General features: G+C 38.8%; 3 protein-coding genes and 1 pseudogene across 4 annotated transcripts; 3 read left to right on the top strand and 1 right to left on the bottom strand.

Moving 5' to 3' along the window:
• Positions 1-255: 255 nt before the first annotated feature.
• Positions 256-2,805, top strand: LOC102719162 (putative pentatricopeptide repeat-containing protein At3g16890, mitochondrial). Its single transcript, XM_006664034.3, has 2 exons — positions 256-2,380; positions 2,515-2,805. The coding sequence occupies exon 1, from the start codon at positions 256-258 to the stop codon at positions 2,290-2,292; it is 2,037 nt and encodes a 678-aa protein (XP_006664097.2). The 3' UTR covers positions 2,293-2,380; positions 2,515-2,805.
• Positions 2,806-7,593: 4,788 nt separating this feature from the next.
• On the top strand, positions 7,594-11,175 carry LOC102718884 (transmembrane protein 205). The gene is made up of 3 exons (XM_006664033.3): positions 7,594-7,927; positions 8,052-8,271; positions 10,753-11,175. The coding sequence occupies exons 1-3, from the start codon at positions 7,725-7,727 to the stop codon at positions 10,966-10,968; spliced, it is 639 nt and encodes a 212-aa protein (XP_006664096.1). The 5' UTR covers positions 7,594-7,724; the 3' UTR covers positions 10,969-11,175.
• A 1,313-nt stretch (positions 11,176-12,488) lies between these two features.
• On the top strand, positions 12,489-16,265 carry LOC102704939 (transcription factor MYB13-like). Of its 2 annotated transcripts, none has more exons than XM_015843103.1 (5): positions 12,489-12,660; positions 12,792-12,897; positions 14,279-14,396; positions 14,520-14,649; positions 15,461-16,265. In XM_015843103.1, exons 4-5 carry the CDS (start codon positions 14,525-14,527, stop codon positions 16,083-16,085), a joined length of 750 nt encoding a protein of 249 aa, XP_015698589.1. In that variant the 5' UTR covers positions 12,489-12,660; positions 12,792-12,897; positions 14,279-14,396; positions 14,520-14,524; the 3' UTR covers positions 16,086-16,265. The 2 variants fall into 2 exon arrangements, with proteins under 2 accessions (XP_015698589.1, XP_015698591.1); XM_015843105.1 differs by having other exon boundaries at positions 14,152-14,396.
• Positions 16,266-20,486: 4,221 nt separating this feature from the next.
• On the bottom strand, positions 20,487-22,171 carry LOC121056065 (annotated as a pseudogene).
• Positions 22,172-23,429: the final 1,258 nt, after the last annotated feature.

The raw sequence follows: 23,429 nt of genomic DNA, 5'->3' as shown, positions 1-23,429 counted from the left end.
AAGAGATTAACCGAACAATGTCTTTAGAGAGGGCACTATTGTGCTATCCATAAACAGGATTAATAAAGAGTTTTTTTTAGCGGTTTTGTAAAGTTTAAGACGTTAAAACTCGGAGATAAATTAACCAGAATGCCAAACCTGTGGGGGGTGATATGGACTTTTTCCCTTTTGCTTACAGAAGCAGGGCACACTTCGGGACGCTACTACATACAACCCCCGCCGTTCACGGCGGCGCCCCCGTGGATGCAAACGCCGATGAGGAGCCGGCGGCTCCCCAGTCTCCTCCTCCTCTGCCGCTGCCACTGCTCCACCGAGTCCGGCGGGATTCCGGCCGACCCGGCCCGCGCGGCGTCGATCTTGGCCGACGGCGGGGACGCGGACTGGTTCCGCCGGCTCAACGCCGAGTTCGCCGCCGCGCTGCCGCGGCTCGGCCCGCGGTTCGTCGTCCGCGCGCTGCGTGCCGCGGAGGCGGAGGCCCGAGAGGGCGGGCCGCTCCTCTGCGTGCGGCTCTACGTGTGGGCGTCGCGGTTCGGCGCCCGCTTCGCGCGTGACGGCTCCGTGCGGCGGGCGCTCCGGGACGCGCTGTGGCGGCGCGGGCCCGTGGTGCTGTCGGGGAGGCTGGTGGCGGAGGTGCGGGGTTGCGGGTGCGAGGTGTTGGAGGAGCTGCTGTGCGCGCTGATCGAGAGCTGGGGCAGGCTCGGGCTCGCCCGGTACGCGCACGAGGTGTTCGTGCAAATGCCGCGGCTGGGGCTGAGGCCCAGCACGGCCGTGTACAACGCGCTGATCGCGGCGTCGGTCAGGGCCGGCGCCGTCGACGCCGCGTACCTCAAGTTCCAGCAGATGCCTGCCGACGGGTGCCGACCGGACTGTTTCACGTACAACTCGCTCGTCCATGGCGTCTGCCGGCGTGGCATCGTCGACGAGGCGCTCCGGCTGGTGAGGCAGATGGAGGGCGAGGGGATCAGACCGAATGTGTTCACGTACACAATACTGGTCGATGGGTTCTGCAATGCTGGCAGGGTGGAGGAGGCAATCCGTGTGCTGGACAGGATGAAGGAGAAGGGCGTAGCGCCTAGCGAGGCCACATACAGGACAATTGTTCATGGCGTGTTCCGTTGCTTGGAGAGGGACATGGCATACATAATGTTGAGTGAGTGGTTAAGCCATGAGCCAACGGTTCACCAGAGTGCATGTCAAACTGTACTGTATTGCCTGTCGAAGAAGGGAATGGCCAAAGAAGCAGTTGAATTTGCAAAAACAATCAGCACTAGGGGTTATCTACTTGACAGCACAGCTTTTGGCACTGTGATTTCTTGTGCCCTGAAATGCCTGGAGATGAGTGATTTATGTGAGTTGCTAGACTCTTTTATTAAGAATGGTGGAAATCCAGGGTTTGATGTATATATTATGGTAATCAAATCCTTACTGAACTGCAAGAATTTTCCCAAGGCAAATCACTATTTGTGGCACATGGTTTCGAAGGGAGTCTTGTCTAGTGTGATGTCTTACAATATGGTGATAGATTGCTTCATAAAGGCTGGTGCATTGGATAAAGCAGAGGAGATTGTCAAAGGGATGCAAGAAAAAGGCTTCCTGCCTAACCTTGTCACCTTTAACACACTAATAAGTGGGTATTCAAAATCAGGGAATATACATAATGCAAAGGTTGTTCTGAAGATGCTTATGGAACATGGTTTCATGCCAGATATCATTACGTTTACCTCTCTTATCGATGGACTATGCCATACCCATCAACTGGATGATGCTATTGTTTGCTTTCATGAGATGGCAGAGTGGGGTGTTAGACCAAATGTTCAGACTTACAATGTATTAATGCACGCGCTTTGTTCAGCCGGGCATGTTAACAGGGCCATTGATCTTCTTAATAAAATGAAAACGGATGGCATTAGTCCTGATGCATATTCCTTCAATGCTCTCATCTTGAGTTTTTGCAGGATGAGGATGGTAGATAAAGCTCAAAATATTTTTAATTCCATGGTGAGATTTGGTGTGGTTCCAGACAATTGCACATACAATTCCCTGATAAAAGCTCTATGTGGTCAAAGAAGAGTCAGTGAGGCCAAAAAAATTTTACTTGCCAGGGAGCACAATGGCTGCAGCACGAGCAATAATCAATCATATTGGTCAATTGTCTGTGCACTTACAAAAATGGGTCATTTCAGTGAGGCGGGAGAGTTGATGAATAAATGCCTCAGCAGAAATGTTGAATTGAGTTGCGGTTCTAATCAGAGCATAGAATCTGCAGTTGCTGTCCAAGTTGTCAATGCGTGAAATTGTGATCTGTTGATTGTATGCTAATTTGTACATGAATGATGCCCTATCCTCATGAACAGTGCAAAACAACTTCCTCTTTGCTAAGGTACATTAGATCAACACCATATCAATTATTCCTTCACATAATCTATTTTGGTAATATCTTCTCTACATTTTGTTTCTTATCCCAGTCACATAATCATGGTAACTAAAACTTATGTTTCTCTATGTTTCGTATAGATTCCAGATGAAGCATTTGTACCTTGCTGACACCTTCGAGATATTAATCTCAGTGGCATGGTTTGAATTTAAAAATGAGATGGATCTTTTAAGCTTTTCCCTCTGCAAACAATTGCAGAACAAACTGGTGTGTTCCTTTTAACACTTTCACATGTTATAGTAACTTTATACGAATCATAGACTTCATAAAAAGGTCACTATTATGTTGTTGTGAATACTGGCAAAGATAAGCCATAAGTTAAGAAAAAGTTAATTGATTTTGTAGTTTTTCTTGTATTTGATTAGTTGCAAAGTGTGTATGTACAAATTGAAAATGAAAAAATTACAAAAGATTTTTGTTTAAAATTATTGTGAACAGAAAATAGACACTAGAAAAATCTGTGCACCACAACCAGTTGTCTATCAGCATGCCCCCAGTAAAGATGTAACACAAACTCATCATTTCAATTTTCAAGAAACTTTGTGAACTTGCTCTGCTGAATTTGACTGAAGAAAGCAATGCTACCTACTCCTATATACTGAAATGGACAGGAAAAATCAGCTGGGGAAGAGCAATTTACGGCCTGATAGTGTTCTTTTGCACTTCTGGCATTGATGAGTAGAACCCAATACCAGTAGTCCAGTTCTGATCTGTTGTTGCATTCATCCGTCCTCCATACTTGTTGAGCATAATCTTGAGTAATACGTCAGTGTTTCACACAATGACATCATCCACCATACTTGTTGAGCCTATATAAGAGTTTTATCTAACTCATTAGATTATATACAAATTTCACCCTACATACTTAAGTAGAGTTTTTTAATTGTGTGGTTTTCTATAATGTAGCAAAAAAAAACCCGTGGTTTTGTTTAACTATACGAGTATAATACTAGGCCTGTGAAATTTACCATTTTTTAAAGACTTGTGACTGTAGTTGTATTGTTTTCCACGAAACTGATCTTGTGATCGTAGTTGTATTATTTTCCAAGATTAGTTAATTTACAATATTAACTTGTGATCAGTGACCTGATCCTCTCCAATATTTTATTCTATATAATTATCTAGTTAATTAGACAATTAATCTAAGTAATAGTGTATTATGCTCTTCCAAGACTCTTAGGCATCTTCTAAGTCTAATGGTGGCTCCGCCGCTACCGTCGATCACAACCGTGTTTTGACGGATAAATGATACGATCACGACCGTGTTTTGACGGATAAATGATAAAAGATTATCTGATTTTTTATAACTATTTAATAGTATAAACAATAAAATTAAGTAATATAAAATTAAAAATCTATTTTAAAAAGATAAGATGATAAACTCTATGTATTTTTTTTTGCAAACAAACGTACTGCTAAGCAGTTTAGAAAACGTATACACAACAAAAAAATAATCTGAAAAAATCTTTACAAACGAACGCAGCTCTTCCCTCTCTATTTACAAATGAAATATTATATAATTTTTTATAACTATGTAATAGTATAAACAATAAAACTAACTAATATAAAGTTAAAAATCTATTTTAGAAAGACGAGACGATGAACGTAAAAACTTTTTGCAAACAACGTACTGCTAAGCAGTTCAGTAAACGTATACACAAAACCAAAACGGCGGTGGCGAAGGCGGCGCACCTCCTCTGCTTCGCCACCTCCTGGGGCGTCGCCGTCTGGGCCACCTCGTCGGCGGCGTCATCATGTTCCTGTACTGTTGCTGCATACTCAATTCTGTTTTATATTTTAAAATATAAGTATTCGTATATTCAAATTTTATATACACTGTGATGCAAACATTTTTGTATTAATTTAATTTTATTATTTTAATCATTTCAATTATTCTAGAGCTAATCAGATAATTAGAGAGGTAGTTCAATCAACTTAAGAATTAAAAATTAAGCGCTCAAGTGACTATAGAGAAATCTGGTAACATCTTTCACTTTTATCTTTTCGCCTCTATTTATGCTTATAAATCAAAATTTAAATTTTTAAACTTAAATTTAGAGTAATTTTAAAGTTTTCATTATGGTTTATTTTGCAGCCTTCGTTTTTGATCGGTAAGAACACGTCTATCAAAATTTTATTTATAATTTTTGTTTGCAAATATGTTATTTATTTTTTAAGAAAATCCAAACATTGGTCGTTTTTACTCTAGGGTGAATAAACTAAAAAAAATGCTCCCTTTGTTTTTTGTTTGACGCAGTTAACTTCTGATCTATGCTGGACCTTTCGTCTTATTTAATTTTTTTTAAACATGCAAAATTATAAATTATACTTAAAGTTATTTTTAGTGACAAATCAAATCATAACAAAATAATCAATAAGTATATAAATTTTGTGAATAAGACGAAGGGTCATAGATCCAAAAGTCAAATGCATCAAAGAAAGAAACCGGAGAGTACTTATATTTTGCAACATAGCAGTATATACCTCTCTCTTCTCTCCGTGTAATTATGGAAGAGATTAGGGATGTGCTTATCTAAGACCATGTTTCTTCCCGCTTATGATTATTATAATCTAGCTTATTATTAGTAAGCTAAAAGAAACATGTAGATTATATTTATATCTTATTATAATCTAGATGATAAATTATTATAATCCAATAAACTTACTGAGGGGACTTTTTTTTGATGATTAGATATCAAAAGACCCATTACCCTTAATTACTTCTAATTAATTAACTGATTTGCCACCGCACGTCAAAAAATAGTTGAGAGCATATGCAAACTCAATGATTCAGGTTTGCAATAATCTAAAAAAAGAAGCATCTCTTAGCTTATTCTTCTCTTTGTAATAATCTAGTTTATAATAATCTAACTCAGTAAGCTGAATTATAATAATTCAATCCGAAACAAACAAGGCCTAATTTGTAACCTGCCAATGTATATGTGTCGATATGTATACACCCACGCAAATACAATGCACATGCTTCACTACGAGGATAAAAAAAATCATTCCATATAAAATTTTACTAAAATATTATTGACGTCAAAATGTAAACATTGACGGGTCATACGTGAAGTTCTGGAAGTCGATCTTAGACAGCTCCAGTGCAGGACCTAAATTCTTAGAAGGTGCACTGGCGTGCTAGTCAGTTTGATCCTGCAACTGACAAGATGAACGATAAAACAAGCTGATAGATAACTCATAATTCAGCCGATCAGATGTTGATGCTGTAACGGTTAGCCGATACGATGAACGATCGGCTATCAAAAGCTTTGATCGGCTAGAAACTTGATATAAATAGATTTTAATTAAATATTAAACTAACGTGATCCGTTAAATTATTTATTAATCTTAGTTGATCGGACGAGACCTGTAACCAGATAGAAATAAAGATCATACTTGGTTCGACTTAACAAGACAGTTATATAATGTCGTAAAGCATCGAGCCGATAGCTGTGGTTGGGCACAAATTACTGCGTCATACTCCGGCAAGTTATATATGAAGGATCTGATGTCATGATTCATGTGCTAACCTTTTGACGTCACTATATATATTGAACCATCATATTCAATATATGTGATATATATATATATATATATATATATATATATATATATATATATATATTGCTTTCTCATCTAATCGAATTTGTTGATCATCGTATCCCAGATTTTTCGGTCCCTCCCTACAACTCGATGCTTCACTCCAATTGACTTTTGCTTGCCGTTGCCTTCACTTGCTTTCATCGGCTAGCACTCGTAGACACAAACCAGGGCGCCATTGATAGTGGTGATAGAAAGCATGGGTGAGTACCAGCATTAATTCTGATCAGCATATAATTGGACATTACTTTCTCCCCCATTGTCTTCCAACTTGGTTTTGCACTTTTAATTTTGTTTTAAGACAGACTAAGGCCGCGATCGGCTGCCCTGTAAAGTTAACTAATCTCTTTTGTTTTTTACGTATACGCTATCCGAACTTTTAAACTGGGTATATTTGTAAAAAAATTCTATAGGAAAGTTATTTTAAAAAATCATATTAATCTATTTTATATTTTTTAATAATTAATTATTTAATTATATACTAATCTATTATTACGTTTTATATGCCAGTGTAAGTTAACTTGACACCTCTCAAAGAACGCAGCCTAAGATAACAACCTTACAATTAATTTTGCGGAGAGACCTTCTCATATTCTGAATCAATTTACCCTAGTATTTTTCTCCTTGAGAAATTACACTTTTAACTAGATTAACACATTGAAAAAAAAATAAAACACTTTCTCCGACGTTGTGAACATACACTAAAGTATATATCCATGAACTTGAGTGAAGGAAGCAAAGCAGAACAAGTGATTATCTAGGTGTGTGTTAGAATGCATCCTTGTCTATGTATGCTGGCGTAAGTTTAGCATGTGTGCATAAATGCACTGTGTTGATTTGTACTCTAAAAGAAAAAATACTATTAAACTTATTTATTCAAAATACAAGTTTCAATATTCCACAAAACTCAAAACACACATATAAGACATGAGACTTTTGTAGATCACTTTTTCCTCCTAAAATACAAACTAAGCTCTCTAGCTCCATGTGCATATAATTAGTAGGGACGAAACTAGAGTGAAATAGAGGGTGTTACTTATTTATTTATTAGTGCTTTGAACTGGATTTAAACGGGCTACAAGTACCTAAATTTGAATTGAAGGAATATATAAGGTGAAAATTGATAAACTTTAGCTAAAACTTTTTTGAGGTGAGGTTCCTAGAAACCCCCTCGATACATACAACTTCGCCCCTAATAATTAGGCTTGGTTTTAACACATGAGATTTTTATTGTTCGTATATATTAGAAATCGTTTTTAAGTGCTTAGTTAGGTATCTAAAAGAGCAATACACTTAATCAATTGGCATCTATCACATCATATTCATATAGTGGTTTCTGAAGTGTATAAATGAGACTTACATTTTTTACATCTTCGTTTGAATTTTGAAGATAAAATACATTCTAGAATACTTTTGCCCAAAGAATCAAACCTCGATTTTTTGACTTCTCCATTCCATAACACACTGATAAACAGTCAAGGTAAGTGCATTGAATTTCTTTCCAAAGTTGACAAATTACAAAGAATACTATGGTTGCTTCTAGAAGGGGGTGTTTCTTTCCCATAAAAATCCAACCTTTTTCATCCCAACTACCTCCTTCCCTCTCCCATCTCGACGCCTCCTCGCCGCCGGCCGCCGCTTCCCCTCGCCGCCGTTTCATCCTGCTCGACCGGAGAGTGGTACAGTGATGGGGTGGGCGACGCGGTTCCTGGCGGCGGTGTGCTTCTTCGCGGCGGGCGTCGTCTTCGCCCCCGACGTCCTCCTCGGCGCCCGCTCCGGCTCCGGCGGCGGCGCCGCCACGGCCGCCAAGGTGGCCCACCTCCTCTGCTTCGCCACCTCCTGGGGCGCCGCCCTCTGGGCCACCTTCATCGGCGGCATCATCATGTTCAAGTAACCCACCACCTGCTCCTCTCCTCCTCCAGTTTCTTGATTTGCTCGCTTCCAAGAACCCGAGACTGCTCCGAATCTGATCCATGAATCGGATGGGATTGATCGATTGGTTTTGCGCTGGAAGGAATCTGCCGAGGCACCAGTTCGGGAACCTGCAGGCGAGGATGTTCCCGGCCTACTTCATGCTCATCTCGGTCTGCGCCGCCGTCTCCGTCGCCGCCTTCGCCTACCTCCACCCCTGGAAGGCGGCGTCCACCGTCGAGCGCTACCAGCTCGGCTTCCTCCTCGCCGCGCTCGGCTTCGACCTCTCCAACCTGCTCGTGTTCACCCCCATGACCATCGAGGTTTGTTACAGACACCTCGATTAGTCCTTTTTCCCCGGGTGGGATGAGATCCTATGTGTTTGTTACGTAGTACTTAATTTTGCAGAAGAGAAGTAGATGCTATAAGTTACTTAATTTTGTAGAAGAGAAGTAGATGCTATAAAAGTTTTTAGGTTTTGTGATGAAGTAGATGCTATAAGTTACTTAATTTTGTAGAAGAGAAGTAGATGCTATAAAAGTTTTTAGGTTTTGTGATGGCAAATTGGCAGTCATAGACTTATTGCTTACTACATCCGTCTTAAAATATAAGCATTTCTACGTTGTTTAGCATAGACTATGAAGAGTCAAAAGATTCTGTTTTAGTCACTTAATTTTTTATTAGATTCCCATTCTAAGCATCAGATTGGCTCTAAAATCATTGGAATGATTGAAATCAGGGAATTAGTGTAGAAACGCTTATATTGTCGTACAAAATTTGAATACTAGAAATGCTTGTATTTGGAATGGAGGGAGTATTTAGTTTTAAAATTAGAAAATAAAAAAAAGGTTCAAGAAATAATAGAAATTCTCTAGTTAACAAGTTTTTTTCTTGTATTGATTTGATTGCTAATTGGTTTTATACTAGCAATTCTAATCGTGGAATTGTGTGTCTGAACGCTATACTCTAGCCTTTAGGTTGCAGGCTACTCTTTCTGTAGTGGATTCTGGAGTTGAGAGATGCTATTTTGTGCTACTCTTCACTTGTTGAAGCTAATTTTGGATACTCTTGAGGTCTTGATTCTGTGGTTAGGGATGTTAGGTAAGGGTAATTTTTGCTAATGAGAGAACATCAGTCACTTTTAATTCTTTTGGTTGGTTGTGTGACTGCTTGAACAAGATGTAACCTGTAGTCTTGTAGTTGCATTGTAGCTCTCTTTACTACAGCCTATAAAGCCAAGTGTTTTCAGGCAATTATGTGTCAGTATGTGTTAATTTCCATGACATAAGCGCTCCATTAAAATGTCAAATATCTTCTTGAAGTCCTTTCTTCATTAAATTGCATTTTAAATATGCGATGTTGGTAATTTATTATGAATGCCAAAAATCTTATTGAAGACCTTTTTCATTAAATTGCATTTTAAATATGCGATTTTGGTAGTTTATTACGGATGTGGAATGTTCATCAATGAATTCCTCTTCCCTGTGAAATCTCGTGTGTTAATTTAGGTTGTTGGTTAGAATAGGCGCAGATGTGATGTCAATTTAGTACTGATGATTCTGTGATGATCGTCATGGTTGATGATTGTATCCTATAGTAAACAAGTCATTGTTTTTGTTCTTTAAGCAACATAAATAATAATTTGCCTGCAATAATATGTATTCACTTGTACCTAGGTGTTTAATTCATAAGTTCTTATTTTGGTTGGTTGCTGGTAAGCTAGCACTACTGATCTAGTCGATGGGGCTAATAATTTGGGCTATTACCTGCTTGTTTTTAAGTACTGGACATGTAGTCCTTAGAAGTTTCTGTAGTGTGCTACTTGATCTTGAAGCTGATTTTGGGTACTATTGGTTGTGTGGTTAGGCATTAGAATGAACAGAACAGCATTCACTTTACTTCTTTTTCTTGACTATACAATTGCTTTGATAAAACATGAGCTGTATCTGCGATATAGTCCTGTAGTAGTGTATTGATCAACTGGTTATTGGTACAATGGTACAACTTGGACTCCTGGAGCCATTGTCTGATATGCTAATGTTCCGTGCATCCCTAAGTCAATTTTTTTCATGCATTTATGCCTTATGCAATATGACAAGACAGCATAATGTGTGAAAAATATGGTATTAAGGCCTGTGTCAATCATATAATGGACCATATCAGTTAAACAGTTAATAAACCATATCAGTCAAGGAACAGTTAGGCTACAGGCTATATGATGTCTGTTATTGAAGATAATTCTTCAGACCAAAATAACCGACCAATCATATAATTGTTTCTTCTTAAAATTATTGGTCTGTTATTTTGGCCTGTAGAGCTTTCTTCATTAGCGGACATAATTATATGCAATTTTGGTACCATATCATGGACCTCTATGTGAATGGATTGGCATGTCTGTTATTTTATTCAATAGGGTTAGTCACTTAAATGTTATAATGAAAAGAACTTTACTTGTACCTAAACAGTGGCACAGTTTTTTTTGTAATTTGATGTACAGTTGACAGTGGCATGGTGCCCTATACTTGAAAAACATTGTTTTATATTCAATGATTTTTAACTATTATTGCTCTAGCTAGGCATGATCATGTTTCCTTGGCCCCTGGTATTACAGTAGTAACCATGGGGTAACACATGATTAACCCTGTTTGAAACAGCAACAGCAGTAGTGCTTTTTTATTGCAATATCAAGCTGTATATATGACAATCATTTGCCTTAGTTGAATCAAGGCATATGGGAACAACACCAGGTTCCTTTCCCTACATCTTCTAGTGAGCAATAATCGTTGGTTGCTTGACCCTCGCAGATGATGAAGAAGAGGCACAAGATTGAGAGGGACCTGAGCATCGGTGAGGAGGTCGGGTGGTCGAAGAATGTACAGGTGGCAAAGAACAACCCTACCCTTGCCGCGATGAACAAGAAGTTTGGGATGATCCACGGCCTCTCGTCTTTGGCCAATATCATGGCATTCGGCAGCCTAGCCATGCATTCCTGGTACCTTGCTAGCAAGCTTGAGATGTGATGCGACAAACACCTTTCCCTGCCACTCTCTGCCACTCAGTTGAAGATATTCTTATTGCATCACAATGTTGCAATGCTCCATTCGAATAGCTTGCAAATATATCTACGTGTACAATGATTTGACTGGAGATTAGTTGTACTTAGAATAACATACAGAATGCACGCAGTTCTACCCACTTTATCATGAATTCATGTCCCAAACTATTCAGCTACATTCTCTTGCATCTATTTGTTATTCTGTGTTCTGAGTGGATCTTTATGTTTCTACTATTTTAGCAAATATACAGGTGCCAATGGGTTATATACCAAATTATCCATAAGAATTAAGGAGTATATGGTTACTTGTAAATTCTGGTATGAGCTCTGTTAGGGACCTGAGAATGCATGCTCAACTACATTTGAATTTCACATTTTTGAATACATTGTAGTTTCCACTATCTCATTAAGGCATAATTTTATTATCATTTTTTGGTTTCTGTGTGGGTAATACACAATGCCGTTTTTTTTTTGCCAACACTTGTGTGTTAGATAGCATCAAATTTACACTTCAAAATTCCGTTGTGCTAAAAGTTGCCCAAACGTTGGCACTACCAAACTAGATTTTGGTATGGCTCCAAACCAAAATGGGCTAAAGTTGCAGACGACTGTGGGCGGGTTCGGGAGGGCCTATCCGGTATAATAACTATCTATTTTTCTGTGTTTCTCAAACGGTACGTCTTTTGCTAAAAAAGTTTATGTAAAAGTTATTTAAAAAAATCAGATTAATCCATTTTTATAGTTTATAATAGCTAATACTTAATTAATCATATGCTAATGGTATTTCTCGTTTTACGTGCGCCATTAATTCCAACTCCAACCTCAACCTCTCCTCTCGAACCGCCCTATGCTAGGCCGCACAATTGCTCTACATGTAGCAACCGTTTCCTTTAAATGCATACTTCTTGCAATCACTGCATCAAGATATTGTCACCTGCTCCCTCCGTCTCAAAATATCGCTACTTTAAGAATTTAAATCTATCTCACAATACTACTATTTCTCTACCACCTCCTTATGTCTAACTAATCATAATATTCCTTCGTTTAAATTTATTCACATGCTTCCTCACCTCAACCAATCACCACCCAACTTGAATTTCTTCAAAAAGAAGACATAAGTAGAGACAGGGAATAATTAACAGTATAACTTCTTGTTGAAAGCTTGAAGCAATGTATTCGGTATATATGCTACATACATGCATACAACAACCACTCTGGTTGCACAAAACCATGATACATTTTTATGCTCTGATACCACATGAATAAGTTAGCTACTCTTGCAAAATGTGCTTACCACAAATTCTCTCAATGGTCTGATGTGAGTATGGGACAGTAGGATGATGCAAGGCTGTTGTGCAAATTCTCTCAGTGGTCTGATAAGACTATGGGACATCAGTATGATGCAAGAGAGCTGTGGTGGAACTAAATTCTCCTGTGTGGCTCTCTTCATATACTATTTCAGGGTATGTAATATTCAGATAGAAATAGCCTGATTTACCCCCTACACTATTGTCTATGTAGGTCTGTTCCTCTTGACATTGATACTAGATATTTCTGTCCCATAACCCTTGAAGCCATGTACTCCACTGTTAGCGGCTATCAACTAACATTATGGGCCATTTAACTCACTTGAGGGTAAAATTGAGGCATTGAGCAGGTAGGTCCTCATGATGAGATGAGAAGGGATGTTGTTTGGCAAACCATGAGACAATGAAAGTCTGGTTTGTTTTGTGTTCATTTTTGTCTACTTGATCCATATCCCCTTTTCCTTATTTTGTGTTTGTGTAGGAAGGTTATGGGGCTAGGTTTACAAAGAGCTGCAACAAGTGTAGAGAACTTCACCAAGGAGGAGGAATACACTACTGTGAGGTCAAGCTATGTTTTTTGAAAACAGGTACAATTTCAGTACTAATCTTTATTCGGTACAAGTACTCTAATCTTCGTTTGCAAATGGTACGAAGTTTTTTATGTGCACTAAAATCTTACCATCTCATATGCTTGCTACTTTTATATAAGATGTGTAGCTAGGTTACAATATTAATCTTGTACTACATCATTTGTCATATAAGGAATGTTAGTAAAACATCACTCACTATGAACTAATACACTTTTTAAAATGCAATAAGATGAGCACTCACCTTGTATGAACAATATCTCTTTTAGTAGGGTTTAATTATATTTATGATTGGCTCTCTTGTAGAGATGCTTATCAAGGAGGCATCAACCTCTTTGACAGTTCTGAAATTCCAACAAAATGAGTTAATCCAAACACCTTCCTCAAGTATTAAGCATTAGTTCAGCCTCTTGTAGATTATACCTTTCATGTTATTTGTATATTTTCAAACATGCTTGAACATGAAAACATGCAACTGTAAAACAACTAAAATGTCCTACTGTTGTAACATGTAAAATTGGGGATCCTTTTGGTGGTTAGGCTTTACCCTAGTGATGATGATGTAAGTGTGAAACATGTCTTTTCTGTGCACAAAAATGTACTTCAAAAGATTGGAGAAGTCCATGAGTTGTGATTATTTACATCTATCACCACTTTAACCTTACATGTATTACTTCCAGACTTGTGCATATGCATTTCCCAGAACTCCTTAACAACTTTTTCAGCTAATATGTTATTAAAATCCTGAAGCAATGCACCCTCCTGGCTGCACAAAATCATGTTCATTCCATTAGACCCCCCGCCCCCCACCACACACACACACACACACACACAAAGAAACACATTTTGATTTGATGCGCAAATATCGCGTCCAAAGTGGCAGATCCAGAAAAGTTTTAGAGCATGGTCAGATTTTATTATATTAAGTGTTTGCTACAAAAAACTGTTTCTAATTCATCAAAAATATGAATTCTATTGCGTGTCATAAATTAGTTATATATCCTTGTAAAACTTGGCTACCAGGAACTTTTTCTAAACGGTTTAAGCCATTAGTCCAAATGCGAGCGAGATATGGAGGAGGACACCCACCCTGATTTACCTCACATGCATGACTCTCTTAACATTCTATACCATGGTTGATGATATTCTAGTAACACAAACTACAAATATGTGCATAAATAAAGTTAAGCAATGTGAGGAAAAGTGTTTATCTTTCTATCTCTTGATTTGTCTCAGTCTGTTTGTGTGGGACAGCTAGCTTGCAAACCTCTAACCCACTGGCACTATAAATCCTTGGCCTGATGAACCTCTTGAACACACGCACACAAACCCCACACATCTTCCTAAGCAAAGTGCAAACTTGGTTCTCCACAAAAATCAGGGAGATGGAAAGTGGTAGCAAAAGATTGAAATGGACCTCAGAAGAAGATGATAAGTTGATACGCTTCATCCAGGAGAATGAAGAAGGAACCTGGAATTGGGGATCTCTCCCTAAACAAGTAGGTACATCTTCCTTGTTGATTCATCTAAAATTGTTTTTTTAGTTTCTTTTAATCAAGGTATTCTGTAAGTTTTTACTACTTCTCATCTTGATTCACTTATTTTGTGTTTTATCTTTGAAGGGCTAATGAGGTCTGCCAAGAGCTGCAACTCAAGGTGGAATGACTACTTAAGGGATAAGAGTGGTAGAGGAAATTTCACCAAGGAGGAGGACGACACCATTGCTAGTCTGCAGCAAGCTATTGGAAACAGGTAATTCACTTCAGTACAAATATTGTTTGTGTTTTGCATGCACTTTAATTGTCACCATGGACAAGTGTCCTCGTTGATTTGTCTGTTTTTCATAAGGCAGTGGTATGATTCTATAAAGATGGTATTTCTGTCATGTTGCATAACTGACAAACAAATTTAGTTGAAAAGGAAGAAAAGTACAAGGCTACATGTATCTGTAAGCATCTTCTGTTTAGCAAAGAAAAAACATGCTTACACATTTGTAAACATCTTCTGTTTTGCAAACAAAAGACATGCTTATGCATTTCAAACCTGCTATGCTCTGCTCTAAAATATTTCTATGGTGCCATTTGGCATCAAATGTCAATATGAATGAACCATGTAAATTAAAAATACGACAACTGTTTAGAACCTACAAGAGATTGTCTCAATATACCAAATGTTATTTCGTGGAATCCCATTTTATGCTAATACCATTATACTAATGCTTGTTGTTTATTCTATAAGGTTTATTTGTTTTTATCCAAGACAGAAGTGATCTTCCATCTGACACTGAGCTACTTGTGTTTGGACCAACTTAACTATCAAGTGTCTTGTGCATTGTTATATTCCTTTGTTTGTGTTAAACATGAAGAAACATAAGACTCATTGTATCTAATTTTGTATTTGCATTATCAATTACTTCATAAAGTGGCTACTAGTAGGCGTCAATCTAACATGATACGCTATATCCTTGGTTGAAAACATAGAGCAAGACTGCAAAACTAATTTATCATTTATCGACAATATTGTACTTAATAAGTTTTTTGCTGGGCGATTCTTTCGACTGCAGATGGTCCATTATAGCTGAATATCTTCCCAGAAGAAGCAGCATTGAGATCAAGAACTATTGGAGGCACCTTAAGAAGAGAGTCCACTGGATATCAAACCGCAATGGCAGATCCGAGATTGTGGTCTTGCCCAATTCAAACATCGGTGAGAAGAAAATGGATATGTCATGGGAAAATGAGTCATCTACTAGCACCAGAAGCAATGCAGCCGGAAAAGAGTTGGTGAGGTCAGTTTCCAATTTAGAACAGCTTACGATTCAAGAGGCAAATTCCTTCAACAATAATGTACCTGGGAGTACAAATCTAAGCAATGAAGGAAATAATTGTAAAACAGATGGGGAAGATTTAGGATTTTTGCATGATTTTGAATCCTATAGCTTTGAGGACATGAGCTTTTCTGATAACATTTTAGATGAGGATTGTAATCTCAACTATGGAGGATATGTCAGTGGGTCAACCGCTTGTTTGAACAACACTACCATTTCTGGAGAAGGGCTAGCATTGCCTAGAGAATCTAACTGGTCTGACTACAAATATACAACAATGTTAAACAACAGTACAGAGATCGATGGATTACGCAGTAGGAGAAATAGAGCAGAATTCACAGCTTGTAGAGCTCATCCCTGAGCCAGTTCAGAATGGTGTGCAGCAGGGTGACTTGGCCATAGACATTCCAACAGGATAGAGCAAGCATGCATTGAAGAGTGGTATCCACATTAGGGTTGTACCATGATGATCTTGGATGCCATGATGATCAGTTTCTGGATGGTTCAATGACAAGCTTGCAATATAATTGTGCATACAGGATCAAACAAGCCTAAATAATACAATAGTGAGAAACGCCCAAGGGTCTTCCAGCTAGCTCCACAAGGTGGTGAGCTAGCCGGTCTGGGTTCGAAGCCTCATTTCTATCTATTTAATTGATATTAGGTCCTTTCCTAATATCCAAGTTTTTTTTAAAAAATAATACAATAGTATTCTCTCCTATCACACATTGCTATGCCCTCAACAAACTTTGGAAACAAAAATATGGAAACACTAAGGGGAATGTTTGTTCATGGCTAGTATGGAACCAGGAAAAAACTGAACAAATCAATCAGCAAAGAGATTACACATGATTGGAGTCTAGTACATACCTGATGCCTCAACAAACTCAAAAATAGCCATCTTAGATTCACAAGGAAAGAAAATCAGAAAGTGTGATCCACACTTTTCAAATATGCACACTGGGAATTTTTGTCCTGCACATATTGCCTCCTTTTCTTTGCAGGTATAATCCATAGGCACCTTGCTGTTGATGGCAGAGCATGTTTTGGTGCAGTTGACAGAAATATGTGTCATACTTTTCCATGGTTTATGGTATTTTTTGTAATGCAAGAAGGATAGAATTGTTCTTATTGTTTAGTTTAATTTTATTGTGGTATTTCTAAGTTAAGGCCCTGTTTGGTTCCTGTTTAGTCCCTCCATTTTAATCCTTATTAGTCCCTAAAATCCTAAACAGGAGGGACTAAAAGTCTCTATTTGTGGTGCTAAAAAAAGTCCCTAAATGAGGTGCTTATTTGGGACTAAAAGGACTAAAAGCCAGCCGGTCCCACCCAACCACCCAAAAGAGAGGAGAACGTGCTGAAAAATCTCTACTTTAACTGCTCATTAATCGTTATTTAGTCTCTTGAACCAAACAGTACAGACTAAAGTAGAGTAGAGACTAAACTTTAGTCCTATGAATAGGAAGCAAAAGTGAGGCAAAATCAATGGTTAAACCATGTGAGAATTGGCAGCAACATTGCTTTACATGATTGCAAAACACATGCTTAGCACAGAAATGGGATCTCTTAATTTTGACCCATCTTTTTTGGATTTGGGGTTCCCACAAATGAGAAACTAATAATCACACAATTGTTTTAAAGTGTTAACTACAGATGACCATGAATGCAATCAAGTGTTTTTTTTTGCTGAATTCTCGCTTGCCATGCTCACTTCTTCCTAAACATTTAAAAAAATTCTAGAAAAAAAATATTTGGATACAATTGGTTTTTTAGATGATAATAGTTGGGCGTGCATTTGCAAGTGTGTGTAGAGAAAGGGTGTTTATGTTTGTTATTGTGTGTATCCAAATATACACTTACAAAAAATGACAATTTTAAAGCGTATATAAAGGGTGTTTATTTATGTTTGTGTGTATCCAAATATACACACTCGAAAAAAAAAAGGATAAATCCTGTAAGAAATGGTTGGTGCTAGTCCAAAGATTAAAAAAATAGAGAAGTGTTTGGAACATTTTTTTTTTCAAAGTTGTCTGATATTGAAATACAGTGGTCAATCCTGATCATTTGATCAAGTGTTGTTTGAACTAAAGGAAAACAAATTTTTGCCCTTATGAAAATAGCAAAATGGATGATGACGAAGGAAAACAAGGTGAGGTTGGAATAAACCTAATGATACATCACTTTTGCTATTGATCAAACTTTTTATTTTTTGTTTTTTCTGTCAAACACACGCACAATGCATACGGGGTTAAGGGAAGGGCGTGTATGAGATTTTTGACTTGCATGCATATCTTTAAATTATCATCCAATAAAAGAGACCAGATTTAATTAATAAAATTAAAATTTTTAAAAATCAATAGGTGACCCATGATATATTTAAGGTTGCTGCCGCAGAAGCTCCTGACCATCATGATTCCAAGCATGCCTCTTTGCCCAGTCAAAAAGGAGGCCACCGGTCTTCAGGTAAAAACCCTAGAAGCGCACAACCATCACCAGCAAATAGATAAAATAAACCATCTAAGCACCATCATTTGGTTGGCCATTTGGTATGCTAATCACTTCCTAACATTCTGAAGATGATAAAAGGAAATGTTCTTGTCGACACAAATCCGTGAATTCCCCTCTTGATGCAAGTCATGATCAGTCTAGCATCCTATCTTTTCACTTTTAATTATGCATGTAAGCCAAAATTTAAATTAATAACCTTAAATTTGGATTTAATATTGAGGTTTTTTTACCGTAGTTTATTCTCCGGCCAGAACACATATATAATTTTTTATTTATAATTATATATATATATATATATGTCACTTGGCATTTTCGCTGAAAAGACCAAATAATCACTCCTAGATCATTTCTACCACCAGCAGAGATCGTCATTAAAGTTGTAATCATTCAAAACTTACATGCTAAAATCATAAAAAAAGAATGAGGTCATCTTTTGGCATTTAATTGGAAAAGACGAAACCACATATTTGCAAATGAAAAATAAGTTGTGAATAAAACTTTTATATACCTATTCTTCGCGATATAAAAGTCAAGGCTGAAATATAAACTACGATAAAAAAACTCTAAATCAACTCTAAATTTAAGATTGAAAATTTAAATTTTGGCTTATAAGTATAAGCATAAACGAAAAGAGAGGGTAAAAGAGTTCACATACTAACATAAATCACCAAAAGGGAAAGAAGGTTCATCAGATTGGAAAAAAGATGGCCAACCTGCCCTGCTTGAACAGTTCCATTATCTTATAACATTCCCATTTATACCATCTTTGTGACACTATATTTCAAGTGCAACTGCTACAATGCTACCCGAAACAAATCCCAAGTGCTTACCAGCAAAGCAACACAAGTACCAGCACAGCTCACACAACATAGACACATCCCTGTCATCTCACACTGCATCATCCATTGTGGTTTCAGATTTTCAGTGACCTGTCTTGCATTGCATGCAAGAGGATCAGGCAGGGACAGTGAAAAAGAGCAAAGAAAAAACAGCACACCAATGTCTCCCAGATTTCAAGGAAAAACAACACATCAATTTTTCCCAGATTTCTTGTGTTCATGTTCAGAACAAGCTGGAGTGCTACTACTGTTCCCTCATCACATAGTACTACAGTAGTCAACTGCTCTGAAATGTGCAGGTACTCCTGTTTTTTGCCAACCTTTTTTTGACATTTTTTTGTTCTGAAATGATTAAAAATTACTATGAGAAACAACAGGACATAATATTCTGCAGTGCTGAGTGCACAGCATCTCTATTTGATTCTTTCCCAGTGATCATTGATCACTTTACCAACTCTCTTCATGTCTTTGCTGAAACATTACTCCAAAAAGTTCTTGCAGTGAGAGGCTCCAGCGCTGAAGATCTGACAACACAAGCCTTACAGCAATCCAGCCCCAGATACAACCAGCCTTCACCAGACAAGGCTAACCAGCCTTCACCAGACAAGGAAGAGTAGTAGCAGAAGTAAATACTAAATCAATTTTTTTTAAAAAAAATATTCGATTCTCCATGCAAATATTTTAAACATGCCCATCTTGCTTATATATTTCTCAGATGAGAAGAAATAACAGTTAAAATAACATTGCATTGCAGCACTATCTGAACCAGTTTGACACTAGTACTAATATTTTACTCCCAGGTTGTATGATTATTATTATTATGTCTAAAGAAATTGCTAAGCACAAGAAGCAACAGGATAAGAAAAGAACTGTCATGTCAGCTGTTTCTGTCCACCTTATTAAACCCCAATGTGGGAGCAGTAAACAACAACATTATTAGTGCCAGGCTGCAGCTGCACAAACTGAAGTGGTTTAATTACTGTTTCTTGTTTCAAGCATTCAGATTGAGCCAAGTTTGTTAGAGAACCTCACCAACAAGTGTGTGCACCTCATTTATCTCCAGTTATTGCAAAGCAGCTAACATGACCAATAGAGAGAGGCAAGCTTTATTGCAAAGCAGCAAACATGGACCAATAGAAAGGCAATGCTCAAGACAGAAGATTGCAGTTGCCAATCCTGAAGGAAACAGGAGTATCTTCTTCACACAAGATTCCGCTGGGTCATTAGAATTAATCACTGCTCTTAGTTCATGTAGTAATCCACATCGAACTAAGCTTTTTACCATTTAGTTATTGCAATTATATGACCAGATCATTGTTCAATATGACCCTATTTGCAACTTTCTCCAGGCCATGAAATGTATTCTTCCTTCTGCTATTGTCATCCTTCTATTTGGGCTAGAATGGGATGCAGTTTCCCCAAGTTTTACATGATTATTACACATACGAATATCAAATTTGATGCAGTTAGGACAGAAAATCTAGACTACCAAACCAATTTAACCTAAAAAGAGCAAGACTTTTCAGTTCTTGGATTCATGCCAATATAATATAAGATCGCGTCACCAACACAAACAGTAATCCCAAGAACACCAAGCAGCATCACGAAAAAAATAAACTTTTTTTAGCCGTCAACACTTGCATCACCGTTAATTAATTACTACTAAAGAGAGATCAAACAGCCCATTAATCCCTTTCCTATACAAAACAAACTTTTGTTCAGTTCATGCCATCTTGGCTTCTTGCAACTACAATACATACTTACTAATTATATAATTACTTAAGTAATTAAATTAGTAAACACTTATGCTAAGCCATGAATTCCCAGAGAAATTCCATGGCGGCGCGGCGGAGGCGGGTGGTCAGGGCATGGCGTCATGACCTGGACTTGGTGGCGGCGGCGGTGGCGGAGAGGCCGCGCATGGCGCCGCCGCAGCCGCGGGAGCTGAGGCCGAGGCAGCCGAAGAGCAGCCCCTGCTGGTAGGGCAGGAACGTGCGCCGCCGCATCTCCTCCACCTCCGCCCGCCTCGCCGCGTAGAGCCGCTCGTGCGCCGACCTCCTCCTGCCGCCGCCTCCGCGGCCCCTCGCCGCGGAGGGGTTTTCCCTTGTCTTGGGGGGCGGAGGAGGGGGCGGGTTCTTGCCGCCGTCGGAGCTGCTCCGGTGGAGGAGGTCCTTCAAGAACCTCCACCGGCGGGAGCTTCTTGACGACGAGGAGGACGCGGACGACGCCGTCGAGGAGGAGGACGACGATCGCGACGCCGACGGGGCCGCCGCTTCCCCGAACGCCGGAGCAGGAGACGGCGACGGCGCTGGCTCCGGCGGCAGCCAGTGCGTTCGGAACGGGGAGTGGGAGCGGCTCCGGCGGTGCACGGACCGGCTCCGGAGCCGCCCGCGCTCGTCCCCCGCCGCCGCCGCCTCCTGCTCCTTCCGCGGCAGGTCGCCGGCGGCGGCGGCGTCGCCGAGGGTCGGGCGCGCCGCCTGCGGCCGGAGGAGGAACGACGCGAGCCGCATTGGTCGGATCTGGCCGTTGTGGAAGAGCTCATCGGCGGAGGACATCGCCGCGGGAGCAGGAGACGGGAACCTCGAGGAGAAATCAAACTCGAACTCGCACCCGTACTCCTCCCCGCCGCCGCCCTGGCCCCCTCCTCCGCCGCCGCAGGCGCGGGCGGGGCTCGCCGGCGCGCTGAAGAAGCCGCCGCCGGGGAAGGGCGCGTCGCGTGCGGGGCTGGACGGGGCGCTGACGAACGGGGTGGAGCACGCGCTGTCCCTGTCCCTGCCCCCGCCGCCACCTTCGCCGGAGCCGGATTCCGCCGCCGCGGCCGACATTGCGCCGGCGAGTGCAGGTGGTGGGGAGCGATGAGTTGGGAAGGTGGGAGCTTTTAAAGCGCCCGTCCGGTGAAGGTGAGGTCGGTTACTAAATGGTGTTTTTCCGATTTAGTCCCTCGCAGAAATGGAAATTTGTAAGCGTTCTCAGCGAATTTTCTTCAAAAACTAGTATCAGAATTTTACAGGAATTAGGTAAAAGAATAGTTTAATACTCCCTTGAGATTTTCGGGTTTGTCTAAATTTATTTATGTACCAAGTTTAACCAGATTATTCATATATCAATATATCTCATATTTATATATATATATATATGTCTAAATTTATTAACACATATAAATCTAAACAAGTTAGAAAAGCCTTATAATATAGGGATAATTTCGTTATTGCCCCTGTTCGGATTCTAACACTGATTTTACAAATCTTTTTTAATGTTTTTATTTTTACCCCTATTTTTTTAACGGAATCAACAGTCCACCCCTCTTTTAAATGGAGTGACATAACAGCGTTAACTTGGGGTTTAAAAATATTATTTCATCCTTTCTCGGAAATTTCATTTTTACTTTTAATATTTGTCGCTTGCTTTTTGCCCTTCATTATAAATCACATCAATATATATATATATATATATATATATATATATATATATATATATATATATATATACACATACATACACACACAACAGCAGAGCAACAAAGCAAATAAAAAAAACATGCCTAAAAATGAAATTCTCAACAAAGAGTAAAATAACACTTTTAACCTTCAAGTTAACACCGTTAACACCGTTAGGTCACTCCATACAAATTGTTGATTCAGTTAAAAAATGGTAAAAATAAAAAAACTTAAAAAAAGATAAAATCAATATTATGAAACAAGATAACGAAATTGTCCCTACCGTGAATATTCACGTTCTCCTTTTCTGCATTGTCGTACATACTCCCTCCGTTCCAAAATAAACTTATTTTTTATTTTTTACCTTTAATTTTTGATTTTTTATCTTATTCAAAAAAAATTTGCGATTGATATTTTTTTATTAGATGATAAATCATAAATAGTATTTTATGTATGACTAATTTTTTCTAATTTTCTAAAAATTTTTCAAATAAGATGGATAATCAAACATTGTACACGAAAATTAGAGAATTTTTTTTTACAGAGGGAGTAGACACGTACGCTTGTAACACGCTCGCTCTAGTCACATCTCCATCATGTCCGTGCGGGTGTCTCTAAATATCCCGAAACGACTTTATGTTAATAATATTGAGGCTCATGTCTCTAAGATTGAGCTAGCCTATCTTAGTATCGACGAAGTTACACAGTATTACATAACACGTAAACATGATGATCTATATTAGGTCTAGGGTTTATTTGGGAATCTTAAGACTAAGAATTTGTGACAAGTCGTCTTCTTAGAATTTGAAAAATTATGTTTTACATCTTCTTACTTCTAGTTTATATTCTAGATTGTATAATTATATACTTTTGAAATCTAACTAATAGTCCACGTTAATATGACTGTGAAAGAAGCTGTAG

This window comes from Oryza brachyantha, chromosome 12, assembly GCF_000231095.2.
Source record: "Oryza brachyantha chromosome 12, ObraRS2, whole genome shotgun sequence".
Classification (NCBI taxonomy): Eukaryota; Viridiplantae; Streptophyta; class Magnoliopsida; order Poales; family Poaceae; genus Oryza; species Oryza brachyantha.
Note: the sequence above shows the minus strand (reverse complement) of the source record. Positions and strands in the feature narration are given on the sequence as shown.

What these genes read in the sequence shown, in the direction of transcription:
- LOC102719162 (XM_006664034.3), top strand. Translation starts at nt 256, where the DNA reads ATGAGGAGCCGGCGGCTCCCCAGTCTCCTCCTCCTCTGCCGCTGCCAC.
- LOC102718884 (XM_006664033.3), top strand. Translation starts at nt 7,725, where the DNA reads ATGGGGTGGGCGACGCGGTTCCTGGCGGCGGTGTGCTTCTTCGCGGCG. An exon ending in GGCGGCATCATCATGTTCAA is followed by an intron (nt 7,928 to 8,051) that starts GTAACCCACCAC and finishes TTGCGCTGGAAG; the next exon opens with GAATCTGCCGAGGCACCAGT. An exon ending in TCACCCCCATGACCATCGAG is followed by an intron (nt 8,272 to 10,752) that starts GTTTGTTACAGA and finishes TGACCCTCGCAG; the next exon opens with ATGATGAAGAAGAGGCACAA.
- LOC102704939 (XM_015843103.1), top strand. Translation starts at nt 14,525, where the DNA reads ATGAGGTCTGCCAAGAGCTGCAACTCAAGGTGGAATGACTACTTAAGG. An exon ending in CAGCAAGCTATTGGAAACAG is followed by an intron (nt 14,650 to 15,460) that starts GTAATTCACTTC and finishes TTTCGACTGCAG; the next exon opens with ATGGTCCATTATAGCTGAAT.